Here is a 22,800-nt window from a genome sequence, read left to right as displayed (position 1 = left end):
TTCCCAGCTGCTACAACTCATCTCTCTATCCTGAGGCCTTTAGTTGAGAGAAGTTTCCTTGCGCATTTAAGTAAAACTTTTCCAAGTGAAAACTAGAAATTAGAGGTAAACTATAACAACAGTATGAAATGAGTGTGAGATTTGCTATTCCAAGTGAAAAATAACCATAACTGTTCCTTAGTTTGTTGGGTATGGTATTCTCTCATTTCCTGTCCTGCTTTGTTTAAGATTGTCTTTAATCAGATGCTGTGTTTTATTCAGAAAGGGTTGCCATTTCAAAGGTAAACTGGTTTTAGGTGTTCACTGGATAAGAGGCATTATGTAAAAATAAGATATTAAATACCCATTACAGAAACAGACAAATTAGTGCATTGGTTGAACAGATTTCTTCTATCTGCAGCATAAAAAAAAGACAAGCTTAGTTAGGGTTTTAGTGCTCCATAGAATCCCTAATCTTCCTGAGTGACCTTGTTGGACTTGTTATGTACTCTCAAATTAAAGATAATGAATTAAATAGTGGTGCTTACCTGTCCAAAGGTTTGTGGGTCTGAAAGCATTGTGCCATCAGCATCTTCATTTTTTGACCCTGCAGATGCTGGTTGTTCAGGAGGAAAGAGGTCATCTAGAGTGCTAGCAGACGGCTGACTGGGTCGAGGCTTCTCCCATTCTAGGGATGTGACAGGAAGGCTTGGGTTGACAGACTTTTCTTGTTTAGCTATGCTTGACTTCTCAGCTTTAGTTGTCTCTCTTGGAGCAGAATCTTGCCTGTAATATGTTGGAAGGGATTTCTCTCCTTTCTCCATGGACTTGATCTGGCTGGGGGTCAAGGACTGGAATTCAGCCTGTTCACCTTCAACCTTTGAGCGCTCTGCATTTATCTTCCAGAAAGATGATTCCTCTTCCTTCCTCGCTGGCATTAGCCCATCGGAGCTAGGTGCCTTATTACCCTGAGAAGATTTGGGGGCCTGCACAGCGGGAGCTGCTTTGACTGGTTGCCTCTGTTCATTTTGTGAACCTTGTTCTTGTATAGATAAAGATGCAACACTGAATTCCATCTGACTCTGTAGGGATTAAAGGGAAAACAACAATGTATTTCAAATCTCTTTACAAAGGCAAAAATCAATTTACATCATGATTTGAGGATCAAAGGCGTGCAATTGGTTATTAAAGTTACTACAAGGATGGTGCATGTATATATGTTAAAATTTGCACCAAAGGACTTTCAGAACAGAATCACAAAGGCAGTTTCCTTCCAAGCTTCTATGCCTCTAGTTCTATGTTCAGTATAATGAAGATTCTTCCTTCAGTAGCCTAAATCCTATTAAACCTTTTGCAGACCAGACACTACAAGGGAGGTAATCATACATTTGAGCAATCTGATCCTGTCCAAAAGGAGTGGCGCATGCAGATAGTATAGCGCAATGAAAAGAGAGTAATAAATCCATATTAAGCTAAAGTAGGGATTGCTGGTAGCTAGCTGGGTAACCATTTAACTGATAAGAGATTGCTTATAGGTTAACGGTCGTGGTTAACTGCAACCGTTACTTCCTCCTCCCCCACATGCTCTGCATTTAAAACTCAGCCTGGCAGGCTGGCTCAGTCCCAGTCCACTGGTCTGAGTTTTCAATGAAAAGCATGCAAGGCGGCAGGTGGGAACCAGTCCATGGGGAGAGGCAGCAGTGTGGGGTGGCAGTGGCCCCTGCACACAGGGGGCACGTCTGCTCAGGGAGCCAGTTTTTAAACCAGCTCTCCTGATGGGCTGGCCTATGCCTGCCATCCTGTGCTGCTGCCTCTGATACAGAGGCAGGATGGCAGGGGACTCCCTGGGAATGCATTAGCTATTGTCCCCACCTCCGGGGCCCACTGAATAGTTGTGTAGCCGATAAGAATTGTTGCGGTTACATGGTTACTAAACAATTTCTAACATCCTTAATTTAAAGGATCTGTTTAGAAAGTACCTTTTAATAAGACTTACGCCAAGAAACTTTACTACTTTTGAGTGCCTGATTCCATTATAATGTATAAGTTGTATGCCAAGTAATGAGTTAAACTTTATAACTTCATCTACTTCTGAAACAGTGGGACATTTAACTATACATGCTAATTAGATAGCAACAGGAATTTTACAAATTGGACCTGACTGGTCCCAGATGAGGGATTTTGCCTGCCCCACTGGGCTTCCTGGCTTCCCTGGCAGCTCCCCTGGGCATCCCAGCTAGGGGCCATGCGTACCAAGGTTCCTGGATCCCACCCCCTGCATCACTCTGGGCTCCCACACTCCCTGCAGCATGCCGGGAGACTCTGATCCTGGAACATCCATGGCTTGGTAGGATCACAGCTGTTGCTGGACCAGAGAATTAAGGTTTATAGAGGTGCAACTTCTAGTACTAAAATTGAAGGAGCAACAAATGTACAGTTAGTTCAACAAAATTTTTATATTATAACATTTTGTAACCGTGGTTATATTGGTTGATTTGTACTACTTTGGAGTAATCAGCTGCCAAGAGATCTCATTTTATCGATGGATAAAGGAAACACAGCGAGTTAATGTGACTAACGACCTTTCAAAAATATTGTGGTGTCATTAGTAATCTGACTTAGAAAAGCAATGATTGCATTAGTTACTTTACTTATGAGCAGTTTTACTGTAATACATTGCTGGAACCCTGATAGTACTTCACAGGCCACAAACAGACAACTGAGATGTTGCAGAAGACTGGTTTTACAAAATGTACATTAAAATGCTTGTATGTGATGTTTCAGCAAATATGTTTACTTAAATATTTTTTGTGGTGCTATGATCTAAGATTAAGGTCTAGTTGACTGATAAGCAAATGCTTATCAGATAGTCCATCAACTAGTCAATTCCCCTCTTTCTTCCCCCCCACCTCTATCAGAGGCACCAAAGGGTTTTTGGGGGGGGGGAGGAGGGAGAGAGAGAGTACTTCAAAGTGGCAGCACTGCCCAGCTGAGCTGGAGATCAGCTGTGCAGCACTGCCGCTTTGAAACACTGAGGTGGCATTTGAAAGGGGCAGTGCTGCATGGAGTCTGGGGTCAGCTGGGGACTCCCCAGCTGATCCTGGGCTCTGTGCAGCATTTCAAGTCAGCAGCACAGATGGACCAGGCTCCATGAAGGCACTTCCACTTTAAAATGCACAAGAACCCCCACTAGGGCCTCTTGTACATTTCAAAGCTGGCACACAGGCTGGAGTCAGTGGGACTCTCCTGGCTGCAGCCGGAGTTCCGCATTCCTCCTTTGAACTGTACAAGGGCTCTTGTACATTTTGAAAGAGAAATGCAGAAGTGCCTATTGAGTAATCGATGGAAATTCCATCAACTACTCAAAGTAACTGATTTAACATCCTTACTATGATCCAGAACACTGCAGCACTGTAATGAGTGCCAAAAACAAGTCATTACATTTTCGAAAACAAACAGCAAAAAATGGTAAAAAGTTAAATTCTAGAAAATCATTACTGGCTTACCACCACAGGGTTTTAATGGGAAATTAGTTTAGAATAGCATAGACAGCACCCCTCTAATACTAAATTTCTTTGGTTTAGTATTAGACAAATCTATTAAAAATGAGACATTTCTATTCACCTCTGCCTTGTATATTCCCTGCTTGTTGGCCAAACAGGTGGAAGGAGCAGATTCAGAAACTCAATTAGAAAGGACCCTGAACCAGAAAGTGACCAGACACTTGGGAAGAAGCAGAAGCATGGCTATCCAACAGGGAACAGATATGCAGGGAGAAACCTAGAGGGAACTGTATTCAGAGTAAAGCCTGGTCTACACGTCAAAGATAGGCTGACAGTCACTTTGCAGCTGTGACCGAGGGAAGAGGGACCTTCCTTGCCATCTCCACCAGACAGCCGCCAGGCAAGCCTGAGCCCCAACTCCACTGTGAGTCTGAGCACCCACCTACATTTTTTATTCATGTGTGAATGGCAATAGAAGTGCTCCGTATTAGTACAAAATGCTTGGATTTTAAGTTAGAGTTCTCCAAAAAAGTTGAAAATGAAATTCAAATCCCCCAGAAAGAAATAAAGCAGCAGCAAACAGGCCTTGAAAGGGAGGGGAGAATCTCTGTAAGCCCAATACAGCCAAAAGCACAAGGTGATAAAACACCAAATATGGTGGTGAGATTATCAGGCACACAGTGTTCATGTTAGGGGTGTAGTGCACCAGACCCTCATAGAGCCTAATGAGGTAATCTTACTGTATAAAACTAGGTCTTGGCTCATAAGGACTATACTAAAAACAGAAAGATGAAAAAGACACTTAAGAGCTATTTTTACATCTTATTCATTTACCAGGAATGTGTAGTATTTTACTGAACACATGGGCACACACAGCCAAAATAAACTGTTTGGCTTGGCAGCCTCAAGACATCTAAGTTGTTGAGACAAAGGCTTCAGAAACACTATCAAAGCAAGCTCATTTTAAGCAGTGTCCAGCATATTAAGCAGCAAAATAATGAAGCAGTCTACTCAAAAGACCAAAAATAATTAATTAAAATAAGGACCTCAACTTGCTGAAGAAAGCAGCCAAATTAGCACAGCAGTGCTCAACAATATGACAAAGATAAGGATTAAAACCTCTAAGTCAAAGAATCATCAAACAGGTTTAAAAAAAAACTCCACAAGAAAAAAGCAACAAACCACCCAGTCATTAAAGACTAAAAATACTGTGTGTCCATATCCAAAATAAAATACATTGAGATGAGATACACACTATATAACTTCAGAAATAATTGAGATTACAAAATATGAAACAGCAAAATCATGGTCACAGATGTATTTGAGTTAGTCAGTTAAAAATCTGGTCTAAACCCAAATATGTCCTATGTCCATATTGTTAGTATCTAGTTAAAAAAAAAACAATCCTGGCAATAAAGAATACCTGCCCAACATCTAACTTGGACAATTATATTTTGCCTATCAAAGAACCTAATCACAGAAATCAAAGCTGCTATTTACAATCCATGTATGAACAGTTATTACGAGCAAGCTGCTAAAATGAATTCCACCACCAGTGTAGGCAGGAATTTTTTGACCCAAAGAGAGTTAGTCTATAGCAGTGTTTTTGCGAGAGCTGCTGATGGGCCGCTCCAGTTGGTTTATTCTAGCAGCTCTTCACCCACTGAGCCTTGTGGCTCCCATTGGCTCTGGTTTACCATTTCCAACCAAGGGGAGCTGTGGCTGCTGAGCCACTAAATAAACTAGAATGGCCCATTAGTAGCTTTGTCAATGAGGGCCCACAGACCACCCTGAAAAACAGTGGTCTATAGCATGTGTTTATAGCGCTGTTCTAAGTCTATAGGTTTTATAGGAACAAAACTGCTACCCAACAGTGCTACTCATGCCAACATATTAGCAACAATATTTAAAACATTGTTTGGAGCTGACATTATTATACGACCTGTACGAAAGAGACAAAAGCCAGCCCCCACCACTACCAAAAATACCATCTTAGGAATCTGTTTTTTAAAAATTACTTTGCTCAGCCTGGTTTTAGCCTCCATGTGCAAGAGTACTGTTTGTGGACACATACAGGTTGGACCTCACTGGTTCAGCACCCTTAGGACTTCACTGGTTCCGAAAGAGGGGACTTTTTAGACCACGGAAGATCCACTGTAATTGGCCTCCTGGAAGGGGCGGGGCCAACGTGCTTCTAGGCTTCCCCATCCCCAGACCATGATTGGTCTGGGGGTGGAGGAGCCCCTTTGCCCTCCCCTTCCCCCTAGGCACCCATGCCCCTGGCAGGCGGGAAGAGGCTTCACATGCTCCCCCATCCCCAGGCCAATCAGGGCTTGGGTGTCGGAGGAGCGCACGAAGACTCCTCTCTCCTCACACCCTCTCCTGTCCCCCCCGGCCAGGAGCATACGGCACTTCTGTGCTCCTCACAGGGCAGAAGGAGGCTTCGTGCATTCCCTCCACCCCCACGACAATCAGGGCCTGGGGGCAGGGGAGCTGCACAAAGCATCCTCTGTCCTGCCCCCACCCTGTGCGAGTGTACAGCACTTTGAAGTGCCGCGCGCTCCTCGCAGGGCAGGGGGAGGAAATTTCACACAGCTCCCCTGCCTCCAGACCAATCAGGGTTTGGGGGCAAGGGAGCACATGACATCTCCTCCTGCCACATGATGCTTTAAAGCACTGCATGCTCCTGCCAGGGCAGGAGGAAGCTTCGTGTGCTCCTCCGCTCCCAGCCCTAATTGGCCTGGGGGCGAGGGAGCGGCAGGGCCTCTGTGGGCTGGATCAACCCACTTGGTGGGCCAGATCAACCTGCAGAGGCCCTCTTGCCCACCCCTGGTTTAAAATCTTTGATTTGGAGCACAAGCTTCCAGATCTGAAATGCTAAGAACTTGTAATCCACTTAGCTACTCTCTGCTGAAGTTTTAAAGAACAATTTTATAAAACCAGAAAAATCATATAGTGGCAAAATATAAAAGTGAGAGGGAAAGATCATTATGTAATTAAAAGCTTCCTCACCATTTCTGATGCCTCATGTTTGAAAATAAACAAACTATTTTTGGAAGTGCTTTACAAATATTAGTTAAAACCTCACAAAAAACAGAAGATTTTCAAATATTAATTCCTAAAGACAGGCACCTAAACTCCATATTTGGGCACTTCTACTAGATGTACCATATGCCTCTGGGGGAAAAAATGGGCTACATATTTAAATACCTAAATATGGATTCAGATACTTGTTTTAGCACCCATGTTTGAAAATGCTGGTTTAGTGACTTGATCAAAACCACAAAAGAAAGCCAATGCCGGAGCCTGGATTTAATCTCATGAATTTGTACCTCCCATTGCCTGTGTTTAAACCACTCAACTGACAGAAAGAAGGCCAAACTTTCTGTCCTCACAAACAAAGGTATACCTAATAATTGAAATTTGTGTGGATAAACTTTGTTCCACCATACCACTGCCTATAGTATCCTCACAGGCTCTTGGACTAAACCTATAAAATAACAGCTAAATTATTAGGTGGAGAGATATAGTAATAGAAAGGGTCTTAAGTTTCGAAATCATTATATACCCTGGCCTCAATATTACATGACAAGGTATTTGCTTGCCTACAACCATGTTTCACAATTGGAAACATCATATTGTAGCCTAAGATCTGAGAGAAATAACCAATTACTTCAGCTCCCTGTGAGAGAAAGCAATGTTTTCATCTTTCTTCCTATTCTCTTAGTATCTTTTACAATAAACTGGTTTGGGAGAAATAATTTTTAATTATTATTTTAATGTATAATATTTATGTTTATGGACTTACATTTTCAGTTGCAGAAAATCATGTGAGGGTCAGCTAATAATTATTTAATGACAGGAGATGTTGAGATTCAAAGAATTGAAGCTTTATAATTGTTACAAAAATCAAAATATACAAAATATCCTTAACTCTCAAATTCTCAGACAGCATTTTTCTTATTTTACAAGTCTGTACATAGCTATCATCACCAATGGAAGTACTTTTTCCATTGGTTTGTGTTTGTACAAACTTGACATTAACCGGTAAGTCTAACTTCAATACCAATAAAAATCAAATCCTTCCAACTTTAAAGGTTATGGATGACTGTTGATAACAATACTTTATCATTCTCTCACACCGTTTGTATAATTTTTATATCATATGCTTAAAAAGAAAAGTCAGTCCTCCTCCTCACGTAAACTTAGATGTCAAATTTAAAGTTGATTACATTATTCTCCTCAGGTGAACGAAGGCTCACTCACATCAAGCAGAAAAGATTTAGGAATACCATTCATCACAAAATTATATAGATAACTGCTACAAGAATCAGCTAGCAGGGGAAAGACTGAACAGAAATGAAGACTGCAAGATGATACGTGGAATTTATTTTTTTAAACAAGCAACTCAGAATAAGAGCAGCTGGTGCAGGAATCACAATTCTTGATTTAGTCCTGAGTGGAGCGCAGGATCAGGTCCAGGAAATAACCGTTACAGGACTGCTTGGGAATAGTGACCATAATACAATAACATTCAACATTCCTGTGGTGGGAAGAACACCTCAGCAGTCCAACACCCTGGCATTTAATTTCAAAAAGGGGAATTACACAAAAATGAGGAGGTTAGACAGACATTAAAAGGCACAGTGACTAGTGCCAAATCCCTGAAAGCTGCATGGAAACTTTTTAAAGACACCATAATAGAGGCCCAACTTAAATGTATACCCCAAATTAAAAAACATAGCAAGAGACCTAAAAAAGAGTCACCGTGGCTTAACCACCATGTAAAAGAAGCAGTGAGGGACAAAAAGGTATCTTTTAAGAAGTGGAAGTCAAATCCTAGTGAGATAAATAGAAAGGAACATAAACACTGTCAAATCAAGTGTAAAAATGTAATAAGAAAAGCAAAAAAAAGATTCTGAGGAACAGCTAGCAAAAAACTCAAAAAGAAATAACAAAATGTTTAAGTACATTAGAAACAGGAAGCCTGCTAAAAAACCTGTGGGTCCCCTAGACGATCGAGCTATAAAAAGAGCAATCTAGGATGATAAAGCCATTGCGGAGAAACTAAATGATTTCTTTGCTTCAGTTTTCACGGCTGAGGACGTTGGGGAGATTCCCAAATCTGCACCGTCCTTTGTGGGTGATGAATCTGAGGAACTGTCCAGATTGAAGTGTCATTAGAGGAGGTTTTGGAACAAATAGAAAAACTTACCGTATATTCCGGCGTACAAGACAACCTCTGAAGTTAAAAAACATCCCCCAAAAATCGGGGGTCGTCTTGTACGCCGGATGCCCCGCCGCCGGAGCCCCTCCGCGGCTTTGAAAGCCTCGGGGGAAGCCGGCGGGGGGGCATCCCAGGCGCGCATGGGCTGCCCCCCCCTCCGGAGCCCCTCCGCGGCTTTGAAAGCCTCGGGGGAAGCCGGCGGCGGGGCATCCCAGGCGCGCATGGGCTGCCCCCCCGCCGGAGCCCCTCCGCGGCTTTGAAAGCCTCGGGGGAAGCCGGCGGCGGGGCATCCCAGGCGCGCATGGGCTGCCCCCCCGCCGGAGCCCCTCCGCCGGCTTCCCCCGAGGCTTTCAAAGCTGCGGAGGGGCTCCGGCGGGGGGGCAGCCCATGCGCGCCTGGGATGCCCCGCCGCCGGCTTCCCCCGAGGCTTTCAAAGCCGCGGAGGGGCTCCGGGGGGGGGGGGGGGGGGCAGCCCAGGCGCTCCTGGCGGCTTTGCTCCCGGTGCCTCTGGTCTGCTGGGGACCATCTCCAGCAGACCAGGGACACCGGGAGCAAAGGAGGCGGGGGGCGCTGGGGTATAAGATGAAACCCTATCTTTTAATTAAAAAGATAGGGGGTCGTCTTATACGCCCAGTCGCCCTATACGCCGGAAAATACGGTAATGTTAACAAATCTCTGGGACCAGATGGCATTCATCCAAGGGTTCTAAAAGAACTCAAATGGGAAATTGCTGAGCTATTATCTGTGGTTTGTAACCTATCCCTTAAATCGGCTTCCGTACCTAATGACTGGAAGGTAGCCAACATGACACCAATATTTTAAAAGGGTTCTAGAGGCGATCCTGGCAATTACAGACCGGTAAGTCTAACTTCAGTACCAGGCAAATTAGTCGAAACAATAGTAAAGAATAAAATCGTGAAGCATGTAGAAGAACATAATTTGTTGGACAAAAGTCAACATGGTTTCTGTAAAGGGAAATCCTGTCTTACTAATCTATTAGAGTTCTTTGAAGGGGTTAAACATGCGGACAAGGGGGATCTAGTAGATATAGTATACTTAGATTTTCAGAAAGCCTTTGACAAGGTCCCTCACCAAAGGCTCTTGTGTAAATTACATGGCCATGGGATAAGAGGGAAGGTCTTTTCTTGGACTGAGAACTGGTTAAAAGACAGGAAACAAAGGGTAGGAATAAATGGTAAATTTACAGAATGGAGAGGGGAACTAGTGGGCTACGTCTTCACTGGCCCCTTCTTCGGAATAGCCATGATAATTTAGAACTTTGGAATAGGGAAATGCGCGGGGGATTTAAATAAACATGGCCGCCGCTTTTTTCCCCGGCTTGGGGAAAAGCCGGAAAAGAGCGCCCAGACTGGCACGATCCTCCGGAATAAAGCCCTATTCCGGAGGATCTCTTATTCCTACTTTCCCCAAGCCGGGGAAAAAAGCGGCGGCCATGTTTATTTAAATCCCCCGCGCATTTCCCTATTCCAAAGTTCTAAATTAGCATGGCTATTCCGAAGAAGGGGCCAGTGCAGACACAGCCGTGGTGTCCCCTAAGGGTCAGTCCTGGGACCAATCCTTTTCAACTTATTCATAAATGATCTGGAGAAAGGGGTAAGTAGTGAGGTAGTAAAGTTTGCAGATGATACCAAACTGTTTAGGATAGTCAAGACAGAAGCAGACTGAGGGACTCCAAGAAGATCTCACCAAACTGAGTGATTGGGCAACAAAATGGCAAATGAAATTTAATGTGGATAAGTGTAAAGTAATGCACATCGGGAAAAATAACCCCAACTATATGTACAGTATGATGGGGGCTAATTTGGCTACGACAAATCAGGAAAGAGATCTTGGAGTTATTGGGGACAGTTCTCTGAAAACTTCCACACAGTGCGCAGCGGTGGTCAAATAGGCAAGTAGGATGCTAGGAATTATTAAGAAAGGAGAGAAAATAAGACCCAGAATATCTTACTGTCCCTGTATAAAACTATGGTACGCCCACATCTTGAATACTGTGTACAGATGTGGTCTCCTCACCTCAAAAAAGATATTTTGGCCTTGGAAAGGGTTCAGAAAAGGGCAACAAATGATTAGGGGTTTGGAATGGGTCCCATAAGAGGAGAGGTTAAAGCGACTGGGACTTTTCAGTTTAGAAAAGAGGAGACTGAGGGGGGATATGATAGAGGTCTATAAAATCATGAGTGGTGTGGAGAGGGCTGATAAAGAAAAGTTATTTATTACTTCCCTAAATAGAAGAACTAGAGGACACCAAATGAAATTAATGGGTAGCAGGTTTAAAACTAATAAAAGAAAGTTCTTCTTCACACAGCGTGTAGTCAACCTGTGGAACTCCTTGCCAGAGGAGGCTGTGAAGGCTAGGACTATAATAGAGTTTAAAGAGAAGCTAGATAATTTCATGGAGGTTAGGTCCATAAAAGGCTATTAGCCAGGAGATAATTGTCAGAGGCTGGAGAGGGATGGCAGGAGACAAATCGCTTGATCATTGTCTTCGGTCCACCCTCTCTGGGGCACCTGGTGTTGGCCACTGTTGGCAGACAGGATACTGGGCTAGATGGACCTTTGGTCTGACCCAGTACGGCCATTCTTATGGAACTAATCATATAAGTAGTCTCAGTTTAAAACAGCTAAAAAAGAAGCTAGATTCAAATATAAATATGAAATGGAATTCACACTGTCCCTCTACTCTCCAGGTATAAGCCTTCTATTATTGCAGATAAGCAACTCACTTAGGGTACGTCTACACAGCAGGGCAAAAGTCGAATTAAGCTATGCAATTGCAGCTACGTCAATTACGTAGCTGAAGTCAAAATACCTTAATTCAGCTTTTGGTGCTGTCTACACAGCAGGAAGTCAAAGGAAGAATACTCTTCCTTTGGTTTCCCTTACTCCTTGTGAAACAAGGGTTGCAAGAGTTGGAATAAGAAGTCCTTCAGCTCAACATTATTTTGAAATAACAAAGAGCACATCTACACAGCAAGCCATTATTTAGGAATGACAGCTCTTCCGAAATAACGCTGCTGTGTAAACATAGCATTACAGCTACACTGTTACACCTCTCTTCACCTGTAGAAAGAAAAAACTGCATCTCAATAACAACTTATGAAGGATTTGGTTAGAGGATAATAAAATGACTCTGTACAAACATAACTCGAGGTGGGGGATTTAATGTGCATGTTTAGGATTTGATAATAATGGAGAATTCACTATCACACATGGTAGATTCTGGTTCCTCAACATGTGGACTCCCCTTTGGCATCTGACAGAAGTCTGAATCTGAGACTAACTTTTCATGTTTAAAAGAAAAAAAAAAAAAAAAGTAAAGTTATACATTCAAACACATTGGGCTCGTCTACACTGGCCCCTTTTCCGAAAGGGGCATGTTAATTTCACAGGTCGTAATAGGGAAATCCGCGGGGGATTTAAATATCCCCCGAGGCATTTAAATAAAAATGTCCGCCGCTTTTTTCCGGCTTTTAGAAAAGCCGGAAAAGAGCGTCTACACTGGCCCCGATCCTCCGGAAAAAAAGACCTTTTCCGGAGGATCTTATTCCTACTTTGAAGTACTTCAAAGTAGGAATAAGATCCTCCGGAAAAGGTCTTTTTTTCCGGAGGATCGGGGCCAGTGTAGACGCTCTTTTCCGGCTTTTCTAAAAGCCGGAAAAAAGCGGCGGACATTTTTATTTAAATGCCGCGGGGGATATTTAAATCCCCCGCGGATTTCCCTATTACGACCTGTGAAATTAACATGCCCCTTTCGGAAAAGGGGCCAGTGTAGACATAGCCATTGATTGTATTTTTCCACAATGGGAAATTAAAATATCTTGCCATTAGAAATCACTATCAAAAACTACAACCAAACCCTCACAAACATATTTCTGAGTTGTGACCTCACTCTGCAGCTACAGAGACACTCATTCTATTTTACTATTGTGGGAACCACAACCTAGCTAGAACTTTTGCCACAATGTTGACATCTTCAACAAGCAGAACAAATCTAGTAGTCTAAGATACTTGTCTATGCACTCCTTTTTGGAAGAAGGCAGACCTGAACTTCACGCAGATGCAGCAAGTTCAACAGTTTTCATCACAGCCTGATGCAGAGAACACCAGATGAAGCCTAATGCAGGTTTTATAAAATTCAATGGGGTTACATACATGCATGCTTCTCTCCTCACTCCAAACCACTTACATCCGTCACAAATATATTTTAAATGGGATCCTGTCCTCTTTGCTTATGAAGTAGGTGATTCACAATTATTTAGTCCTACAGGTTCTCTCTTCTTCCCTAACCTGGAAATTCTGATAATTTCTGCAGATTTGATTTGCAATTTTCTAAACGATGAAAATCTGATGGCACAACAAGAGTTTTACACTTACATTTGGAATCTAAATATTAGCTCATGAAGCACCTGATCCTGCTTCTATTTAAGTCAATGAAAACATATTGGGATTAATTTTCATGTATGCTATGGTCACTTTACAAGTTTCTCTCAGTGTACTGTAAAGGGACCTTAATGTATCAATTCTCAAATGAGAGTAGGATTAATTCGGAGGCAAACTGACCTTAAAACAAGGGGGTGGGGTGTAAATAGCTAACTTACCTTCGTTTCCCAGGAGAAAGGGGCTGAGTGTTCATCTTGCCAAGTTATATCCTGAAACAAAATTCAAGAATCTCTAAAAATCAAAAAAGCAATCTTATTTATAAAAATATCAAAAAGAGGTAAACTCATATTGCATCACTTGAAGCGTAACAAAACAGTAATAAAATTAAATTAGAACAAGCCAAAGATTGAAAGATGGCATAGGCAATCTATGGACTGAATGAATTTTTTTGTTTAAAGAATGTAAATTCTTAGGGGGCAAGGACTGTCATTTATTACATGTTTGTACACTCCCTACCAACATGGCTGTATTAACCTGGTTTAGGCTTCTACATGCCACTGCTATACAAATAAAAACAATAATATTACAAATGTACTGTATGTCTGATCTTTGCCAACTACTTTACATGTGACAATAGCCAAATACACAGTGTATGACGGTTATCCAACATCCTATGCAATGTAAAGAACCACATAATGTCAAAAATTAAATGGTAATTATATTCTGAAAAATGACACTACAAACTGCATTGTCAGGTTCCAAAGTTATTGCTTCTTAGAAACTCCACTTTTAATTTGCTCAGTTTAGAAGGAAAGGGCTGTTTTGTTTTTAAACAGTCAGTCCTGGAGACTCAACTTACACTCTGACAATCCAACTGGGCTCTTTTTAGCTCACCGCACCACCACCAAATATTTTCCATTTGGAAGTTAGTTATCTATTCTGCTATTGTTGCTGCAGAACATGTATTCCTCTTCTCTTACAGTCGTGGTAACTCTGCCGTGCTAACCGCAGTAAATTTTGTATCTCTATAAACAAAGCTGAGATGACTCAAAACACAAATACTCTCCAGAGTAACATGCTATTTTTCAACATAACTCCACTTTATTGAATTTGCTACCTGCATAATCTACATTTGTATATACCACTGCCAGCATAATTGGCACAAACATGTACCACGCACACCAAAGCAGGAGCAGCAAAGTGAGAAATTGTGTGTTTCCCATACAATAAACAAAAATGTTTTCCAAATCTATACATTCATTTTGATGTTTTGGAAAATAATATTTACAAACATCATGAATTAAGGATGAATGAGGCTTATATTGGGCATATGTAGTGCTACAAACAGATCAGTCCCATTTTATATTAAACTAGAAGATTTACCCAGCATTGCCTGAGTCCTTAATTCAATTTTTTTATTTTTGGAAAATGAAGTGCTTCATTTGAATCACTGCTCTAGGGTGGGGCTAGGGATGACGGGTTCAGTGTACAGGCTGCCCTGGGGAGAGAGGACTACCCAGCCCCCTCTCACCACAGCGGCTTGGGGGCAGGGGAGAAGCACCTCTCCTTGGGCACAGAGATAGGGTGCATGTTCCCCAGCTGAGGCAGGTCCAGGTTCGTCTGTCCCCCTGTGCTCCCAGCCAGAGTGTACATTCCCCTTGCTCCCAGGCAAAGGGGAATGGAGTCCCCTACGCTCCTTAAATGGGGGTGGGAGGCTTGGGACTGGGATAGCCCTGGACTGGAAGGGGTGCCCCCTAGCCAGCCCCTTTCACCTGCCTGGTGATTCTGTCTCTCTTCTATATAGTTTTATGAGGAGTAATTCCATTACAGGCACATCCCATTTTCCTGGCACAACGAAATCTTTACCTTGCTTTAAGTTACGATAAGAGGAAGCTGTATACCAAATTCAGTGCTTCTAGCGCTTACCGTTTAAGACGCATTATTGAACAGACAGACAGACTTTCTCGACTATATAGTAGATACATTACAGTGAACGGCTTTTGTCCTAGACAAATAACGTTCTTCAAATTTTTATATTTTTTGTCTGGGAAACACAACAGAGACCTTCATGCTCTAAACTCATCACACTATGTTTTCCTCTCCATCCCCTTTTCATCTCAACCTAGACCAACAATTTTTGGCCTAAAGTCACAACAGAGGGTTACTGTAAACCAGGGGTGGGCAAAAAGGACTCCACAGGCTGGATCTGGCACACCAAGTGGGTTGATCCGGTTCATGGAGGCCCTGCTGCTCCCCTGCCTCCAGGCTAATTAGGGTCTGGGGACAGGGGAAAGTGCATGAATTTTTCCTGATTGGCCTGGGGGCAGAATGAGGAGAGCACAAAGTCTCCTCCCCAGTGCCAGGGGCAACCTCCGGGAACGAGGGGGGACAACAAAGGTGCTCCCCCTTTCTCAGGCCAATCATGGTCTGTGGGTGGGGAAGCAGGGAAGAATCCTGATCCCACCCCTTCGAGGCCCTGCCCCTTTCGGTGTGGCTCGGGGCTACTTTAAAAATTTCTGAAATGGCCCCAGGCAAAAAATTATTGCCCTCCCCCACCCCATTGTAAACTTACTAATCAATTCAAAGCTTTATGATAATCTCAGACCTGAAACTATTTTTCTGAAATATACCCTCAGCCCCAAGATACTTACTATACTAGAAATTCATCAGTTAAGTTACATTGCCTTTCCTATATGATCACTACATTCTTGTATGCTCATGCAAGAAAAAGGAAGGAGAATAAAATTAGGCCCGTAATACTGATTTAAAGAATATCTAACCAGTTTAGAACAAAATCTTTGTGGTTATTCATTATCAACGTGAATTAGTATCAATTCATATTGATCAGCTGGTTTTCAACACACAACACATGGAACTCTCTCACAAAAAGAGGTAAATAGCTATTTGCCCTCTTGCTACATAACTTATGTAACAGATTGCTTGTGGCAATTTTCAGTCCAAGACAAAAAATTAAAAACAAACAAGAACTCAAGTCACACAGATGACTTGAGCAGCCAGCTGCAGATTATCAAAGACAACAGAGAAGCATGCAACCAAATTGCTACATTCAGGCAGCTTGTTGCAAAATGGCGTCAGACTTTCAAAATGAAAGACATACTGTATTTTTTTCCTTCTTCTTCTCTGTGTATGATATAAGCATTGTTCAAAGCATCTGACAGCAACTGTCCAGTCTCAAACCAAAACAAAAGAGAGCCTGTGCTGGTTACTGAATATCTTACTGTAGCAAAAATGAACAGGAACACTACTTCTTTGATAAGCATTATTGAGGGGAAAGGGTGGAGTCAGGGAGAGGGGGAGGGTTAACTAGTGGAAATCATTTTCAGTTCTCTTGACAATAGAAATCTATAGCAGTTCAACAAATATTTAAAGCGGACATTTTTTATTATAAAGTTATTTGTTAGCGAAACAGAAAAGAATCAGGTGATCACTCACTTCACATCACAAAGCCAAAGACTCAAGTCTGATGCAAAACAGAAAATACCGCAGGCATCTTTGGAAAAGTAAGACTTCCATGTTAAAGGCTTGGTGGTACGATATGAGCCATCTGGACATCTCAGCTCCTCCCTTAACCCCAATTTAGCAGTTTCCAAGTTACATAATGATATTGTATTTGAAACATACATTTGATTATTATGAGCCCAATCCAGCAGGGAGCTTATCCCCCATGAGCTATCCAACCCCTTTTTAAAATAAGGCCTCAAGTGAGTTACATGTGTGTTTGCTTTCTTTTTAAAAAGCTATATTTTCAATTAAAATAACAACAAAAGGGCTGAAACAATTCCTACTGAAGTAAATGAAAAGACTCCACTAATGTCACAGGAGTTGGAGTAGGCCCTAAACATTTGGCAGAGCGCAAGATGACAGCAAAAATCAAGTTTTTCCCAAAGGATGGTAGTATCACCACACATTTCCATTCCTAAAAACCAGCTCTCCTTTAACTTGAAGTCAAGTCACCCTAAAATAACCAATGCAAGATGTATTATTTTTAATTCCACATCACTCTCTCCTTGGTGAAATAATGCACACTGAGCTAATTTAACATATTCTTCTATAGTGAATTCCATTTGAGGAACAAAAAGGTCTTATCTGCATTAAGAATAGGCTTCTGTGACAATTCTAAATGATTTAGAAATTCCATCCCGCTTATGGGCTCTTCTGAAAATTCCAGACTAATTCATTACAATTCACAAATACCTCTTAAGGGGAATTATTTATTCCCATTTTACAGATGGAGATACTGAACCACAGAGAATACAAGTGACATCCTCAGGGAAAGTCAATTATTTTTTATCAAGGTTCAAATTTCTTGGCCAAGGTACAGTCAAGGTCCAGACAACAGAGAAAATAATAAAATCAATAATAAATAAATAAATAGATAGATAGATAAATTTGTCAGGGTCTGTTCAAAGGTGTCTGTCAGTCTAGATTTGGCCTGCGGCCCATCTATATCCTTGGTCTACATCCTACAGAAAGTTTGTGGCACAGCCGGGAATAAAAACCAGAGATACTAACTGCCAGTTTTGTGAATTCTTCATTTCCTTTACTTTTTGGCTTATTCCCACAACTTTCCCCAAAGTCCTCGAGGAAAACCTTGAAATATTTTATCCTTGTAATGTCAATTGCATCCCAAAACATTACAGAATTTGCAGTCCCAGGTTCAAAAGCTCATTTTATTTGCATACAGAGCCACTGTAAAGTAAAAATGTTTAATTTGTTTTTATAAGGAGGTGGGAGTGAATGGTAAGCAAAAGAAACTGGAATGATGATTCTTCATATAAAATGCCTCCTTTTAGGGACTTTTTTTTTTAAACAAAACCCTGCTGCAATATATTAGCTCTGTTTAGATAAAAAGTTTCCATAACTGGAGAAATACTTTTGCAGTTTAACTAAGATTTAATGCTAATGATTTAACTCTTGGGCAAGTTTCATAATAAATGTAAACAATTAAAACCTTGGCCACTATAAGTCTCTAAAGAATTCCTCACTCACAATTGCACAATGTCTTTTTACAGGACTATTATGAAAACAGCTAAAGGAATGGTTATTTTTGAGAGAGGAAAATTTTGCTATCCTATTTTCTTGCAGACAAGGGATAGTTGGATAGACAGATAAAGATGTAACCCTGCTACTAGAACTAAAAGGGAGACAATGGAGTTAGAAGTGATAATAGGATTTTTTTTTCCGTTTTACCTGGCCAGCATTATTTTCACATAAGAAAACCATTAAAATCTTTCACACCAAGATGAAATTCTCTCATTAAATCTTCCTAGCTACAATGGAAGAACAATTGCTATGTTTCATTTTTCTTTTAAAAAGATGCTTATTAGAAAAAATCTGAAAAAACAACAAATACAATTCTGCTATGCAAATTCAAATTGTTCATGCCTTCTGCTCAGTATGGCAGTTTTTGAGCAGTCTCAGGGTGTGTCTAGACTACCTAGTTTTGTCGACAAAAGTGGACTTTTGTCGACAAAACTATACCAGCGTCTACACTACCGCTGAGTTCTGTCGACATAACGTCAACAGAACTCAGCAGTTTTGTCGACGCTGGTAAACCTCATTTTACGAGGCATAACACCTTCTGTCGACAGAAGGTGTTATTGCCTGTAACATTGCGTCCAGACTACAGAGTTCTGTCGACAAAGCAGCTTGCTTTGTCGACAGAACTCAATGTGTCTGGACGCTCTTTGTCGACAGAAGTTTTGTCGACAGATACTGTCGACAAAACGCGGTAGTCTAGACGTACTCTCAGATGCATGCTAGCTAGCAAACGGAAGGGGAAAATACTAAACAGGCACAAAATGAAGCTAAGTGTGAAAGACAAAGGAAAGGAAAGATGTCAGGTTTTAAGAATCCAGTTGTGCTGTCAAAGCAGGGTTACAGTCGTACAGCTGAGCAAGTGTCAGGTCAAGAGATAACATGAAAGCTCAGTAAGTGAGGCTTTCACAGACCTGGAAAATTGAACTCCAACTGCAAGAGACAGCCCCAAGCAGCACAGAGTGGCTCTATGGCAACAGGAGAAGAAAGAGAAATTAGGGAGCCATGGAAGAAGTTCAGAACTCAGGTTTGGCATCAGAAAGGGAGGCTGTGAAAGCCAAGGAATGATGAGCCAGGAAAGGCCCCTCAGGCTTGGCAGTCCAATTGGAAGACTAAAATGGAACAGGAGAATGCCAGAAGAGAGCGGGACCTCTTTTTCAGGAAGATTGTTTATGTAAGCGTTGGCTGAGAAGTGAAAAAGGAAGTCAGTTGATGCAGATGCTTCATAACCCAAATTTAACTCTCTACACCAAGTAATTTGATTAACTGTGTTTACCCTCAGTTAGAGCATACACAGGGGATAAGAACAGTGATATTTCTATTCATTGTTGTTTTGCCAAGTCTCAGTGGCATTTTGCCTATCAGTTCATGAAGCGGGAAAAGATTTTGTCAAAATGCTGCAACAGAACCACTCCTAGCACTTTTGTTCTAACTCCAAGACAATTCAGAACAGCAAGTCTTCACAATTTCAAAGCAATGAAAGCAAAACATGCAGCCTAAGGAATGGGAAAGACTAAAATGTCCCAAATATACCGTTTTCAATTTAGATACCTCTTCAAATAGATGGATCAACCACATTCTTCACCCTCCCCCCCCAAAAAAAAACCTGATGGTCTTTGAACTGATTGAGCGAAATATTCAGGATTTCCATTAGCACTGACTAAGAATCAAGACAACCCTATATTTCTGGATCAAACTCCAGATATAAAACATGTATACTGCTTAACCTGACATTTTCCTTACATAGGAGATGCAGAATGCAGGTCTCCTATAATACAGCCAGCTCTGAAACATTATGGTGATTATCTATTCTAAGTGCTTCAAGCAGTGCTCACAAATCCTACATGAGGGTATTAGTAAGGGGGTTAACACAAGCCCTAGTCACTTCAAATTAAATTGGTGGGTACAAATTCATAAGATTAATTTGTCATGTGACTAGAGAACCAGAAAAATAATTTGACAGTAATTTGCCTTAAGAATTTAAATCAGGATAACAAATTATACTGATATTGTACACTGTGTCTGCTTTCATAGAGACTTTTTAAAACAATTGAACGGCTGTGGTTTTTCCCATTCTTTTAATAACTAAATAGAATAGAATCCCATATCCAAGGAGAGATGAACAATGTATTCAAATAAAGGAAGGGCTTCAGAGATGGACAGATTTGTTTATAGAGCTTTAATCTGAGTAACATCAATCTGTGCTCTACTAACCAAGTACCTAGTTTCTTGCCTTTAACACTAAAATGTGTTTGGAGAGAACATCAAAAGCTTCAAAACCTATATTTTCAACCACCTAACTTTCCACATCCTTGTTTTTCCTGGCACTGTATTAGCAGTGGAAAAGACTGACCAAGAATTTTTTTAAAGGTTTCTAAAAAAGGACCAGAATTTGGGAATATTTTCAATACTGTGCTTAAAAGCAGAACACGGAAAAGATTCGATGTAAACATTAACTGAGTTCTACTTGTAGAGATCATGTCTCTACTACTATTAAATTATTTTTTAAATTAGGGATGTAAAAAGCAGCTAATGAGGTAACCCCATAACCGTTAAAATCTTAGCAGTTACATGCTGTGGGCTCTGCAACCTACATTTTATACTGCAGAGCTCCCCAGTGCAGCTAATTCCCTGGGGGCGGAGCCACCAGCTAGTGTGTGCTGGGAGCCGACTCCTGGCTCCATTCCTGGGGAGCCAGCTGTGCTGCAGGCTCTGAAGTATAAGCTTTCAACTGCACAGCCTGCAGTGTGGTGTGGCAGCTGGCTCCCACCTGCCGCCTTGTCCTCGGGGAGATGGCTGCCACCTGGCACTACTGCTTCTGTATCAGAGGTGTATGAGAGGCAGCAGCGCTGGGCGCAGCCAGCTCCCTGGAAGCCAGCACACTCTGGGAACCAGCTTTTGAGCTGCCGCCTGGCCCTGCTCCCGGGGAGCCAGCTGCTGCCTGATATCAGAGCCGGCAGCAGCGACTCCTGGGAGCGGGAGCTGGAGTGTAATTGTTACGGTTACCGATGAGCTCATGCTTATCGGTTAACCATTTAAATGGTTACACTGTTATATTCCTATTAAAAATTACCATCTGTAAAGTCCTCTTCACAATCCATACAACTTCCACAGATGTACTTTTCTACTGATCTACTTATTCCATTATTGCTAACTGCAATCACATATTTTGCCAATCTAGTCAGAAATCTTCTTTCATTCACACTATAAAATTCCTTCATTCTGCATTTATACTAGGAAAACTGGGATTCATAACTCACCACCAGCACAACTCTGACGGTAGCCATAGTATAGACAAGGATCAGGCTTTTGTCATGTCTGCTATTCAAAGCAGTGCTGTACAACAGTTGGTAAGACCACCTGTGTGCCCTGGCTATGCCACAACTTTTACTGTTACTGCCATCAGCAGAGAATCAGGTCTCTGTTCCTCTCAGAGTAGACAAGGCAAAGGGGGCAAAGGAGGTATTGCAGGAGGTATTGCAGGTATTGCACAGGTCCCAAAAGCACGAGAAGGCCATAAGAATGGCCATACTGTGTCAGATCAAAGGTCCATCTAGCCCACTATCAAGACTGCCCACAGTGGCCAATGCCAGATGCCCCAGAGGGAGGGACCAGAACAAGGAATCATCAAGCAATCCCTCTCCCCGCACCCATAGCTCATAACTGCATTTGACAGTCTTCTTTTTTGGCCACAGCACAAAGCAGTGAAAGTTTCTAACATAACTGATGGAAACAGACAAGAGCACAACTGTAGCCACTACCAGCCCCTAACCTCACTTGATGAATAACCCCCACTCCTCTCCCTCCCCGTGCAGTCCCCTTGCCACAAGCCCCATTGCTCCCAACGTCCCTACTCCTCTCCCCCTACTCCCAGTCCCTGCACAGCATCCTTCTCCCCTGCAATACCTCCTTTGCCCCCTTCACCCTCCACAGCCACTGTCCTCCCCCCACACTTTGTCCCATGCCCCCAATACCCCCGTACTGCTCTCCCCCCCACCCCTACTCTTCTACCATCCCTCCGTCTTCCCCCCTCACACTTCACCGCGGTGCCTCCCATCCTATCCCCCCCAGCCGGTGCCCCTCACTTCACCCCACCCCGCGGCTCCCCGGGCCGCTCTGCCCCACACACCCGGCGCCGCGCCGGCCGCGCTCACCTCGTCCCCGAAGCGCACCACCTTCTGGCCGGTGTTGAGGCGCAGGCTGGGGTAGCAGGCGGGGGCGGCGGGGCGGGCGGCCCCGCGATGCGCCGCGTAGCGGGCCTGGATGTGCGGCTCCACCAGGCACTTGTCGATGATCTCGTCCTGCTGGCGGGGCGGCAGCCGCTCCCAGTCGGGCCCGTAGCGCTCGCGGATCCGCTCCTTCTCCGCCATGATCTTCCGCGCCATCGGGCTGAGCGACGAGAAGTAGCTGAAGCGCTTGCGCTCCCGCTCGTCCAGCGGCCGGTTCCCGTTCAGCAGCGCCGTGCGGGAGGCGGCGATCGCCGCAGCCATAGAAGCCATCGCGCCCCTGCCCCGCACACGCCGAGCCTGAGAAGACCACCTCCTCCAGCCCCGGCAGCACCCTCCTCTGCCGCCGCCACACCCTCTGCTGCTCCCTTCGCACGCCCCCGGCCTGTCTCCTCCTGGCCAC

The 22,800-nt window shown here is 42.9% G+C and overlaps 1 protein-coding gene and 1 long non-coding RNA gene across 3 annotated transcripts in view; one reads left to right on the top strand and one right to left on the bottom strand.

The window, feature by feature from the left end:
- Positions 1-726, top strand: part of LOC142827960 (uncharacterized) — a 16,677-nt gene extending 15,951 nt beyond the window's left edge. Inside the window, exon 4 of the long non-coding RNA XR_012902783.1 lies at positions 593-726. This is a non-coding gene — a long non-coding RNA (uncharacterized LOC142827960). The remainder of the gene's footprint in view (positions 1-592) is intronic.
- Positions 1-22,800, bottom strand: part of C3H1orf198 (chromosome 3 C1orf198 homolog) — a 25,170-nt gene extending 2,370 nt beyond the window's left edge. Inside the window, exons 1-3 of one of the 2 annotated variants that reach the window (XM_075924710.1) lie at positions 22,326-22,798; positions 13,332-13,382; positions 528-1,061 (exon numbers count right to left, since the gene is read on the bottom strand). In XM_075924710.1, the coding sequence (XP_075780825.1) occupies positions 528-1,061; positions 13,332-13,382; positions 22,326-22,670 (930 nt within the window). In that variant the 5' untranslated portion in view covers positions 22,671-22,798. Of the gene's footprint in view, positions 1-527; positions 1,062-13,331; positions 13,383-22,325 lie in introns of both variants that reach the window. The other variant, XM_075924711.1, reaches the window with a different exon arrangement.

Source organism: Pelodiscus sinensis, chromosome 3 (assembly GCF_049634645.1).
Source record: "Pelodiscus sinensis isolate JC-2024 chromosome 3, ASM4963464v1, whole genome shotgun sequence".
NCBI classification, from domain to species: Eukaryota; Metazoa; Chordata; order Testudines; family Trionychidae; genus Pelodiscus; species Pelodiscus sinensis.
The sequence above is the reverse complement of the archived record's forward strand: the minus strand, read 5'-3'. Positions and strand labels throughout refer to the sequence as shown.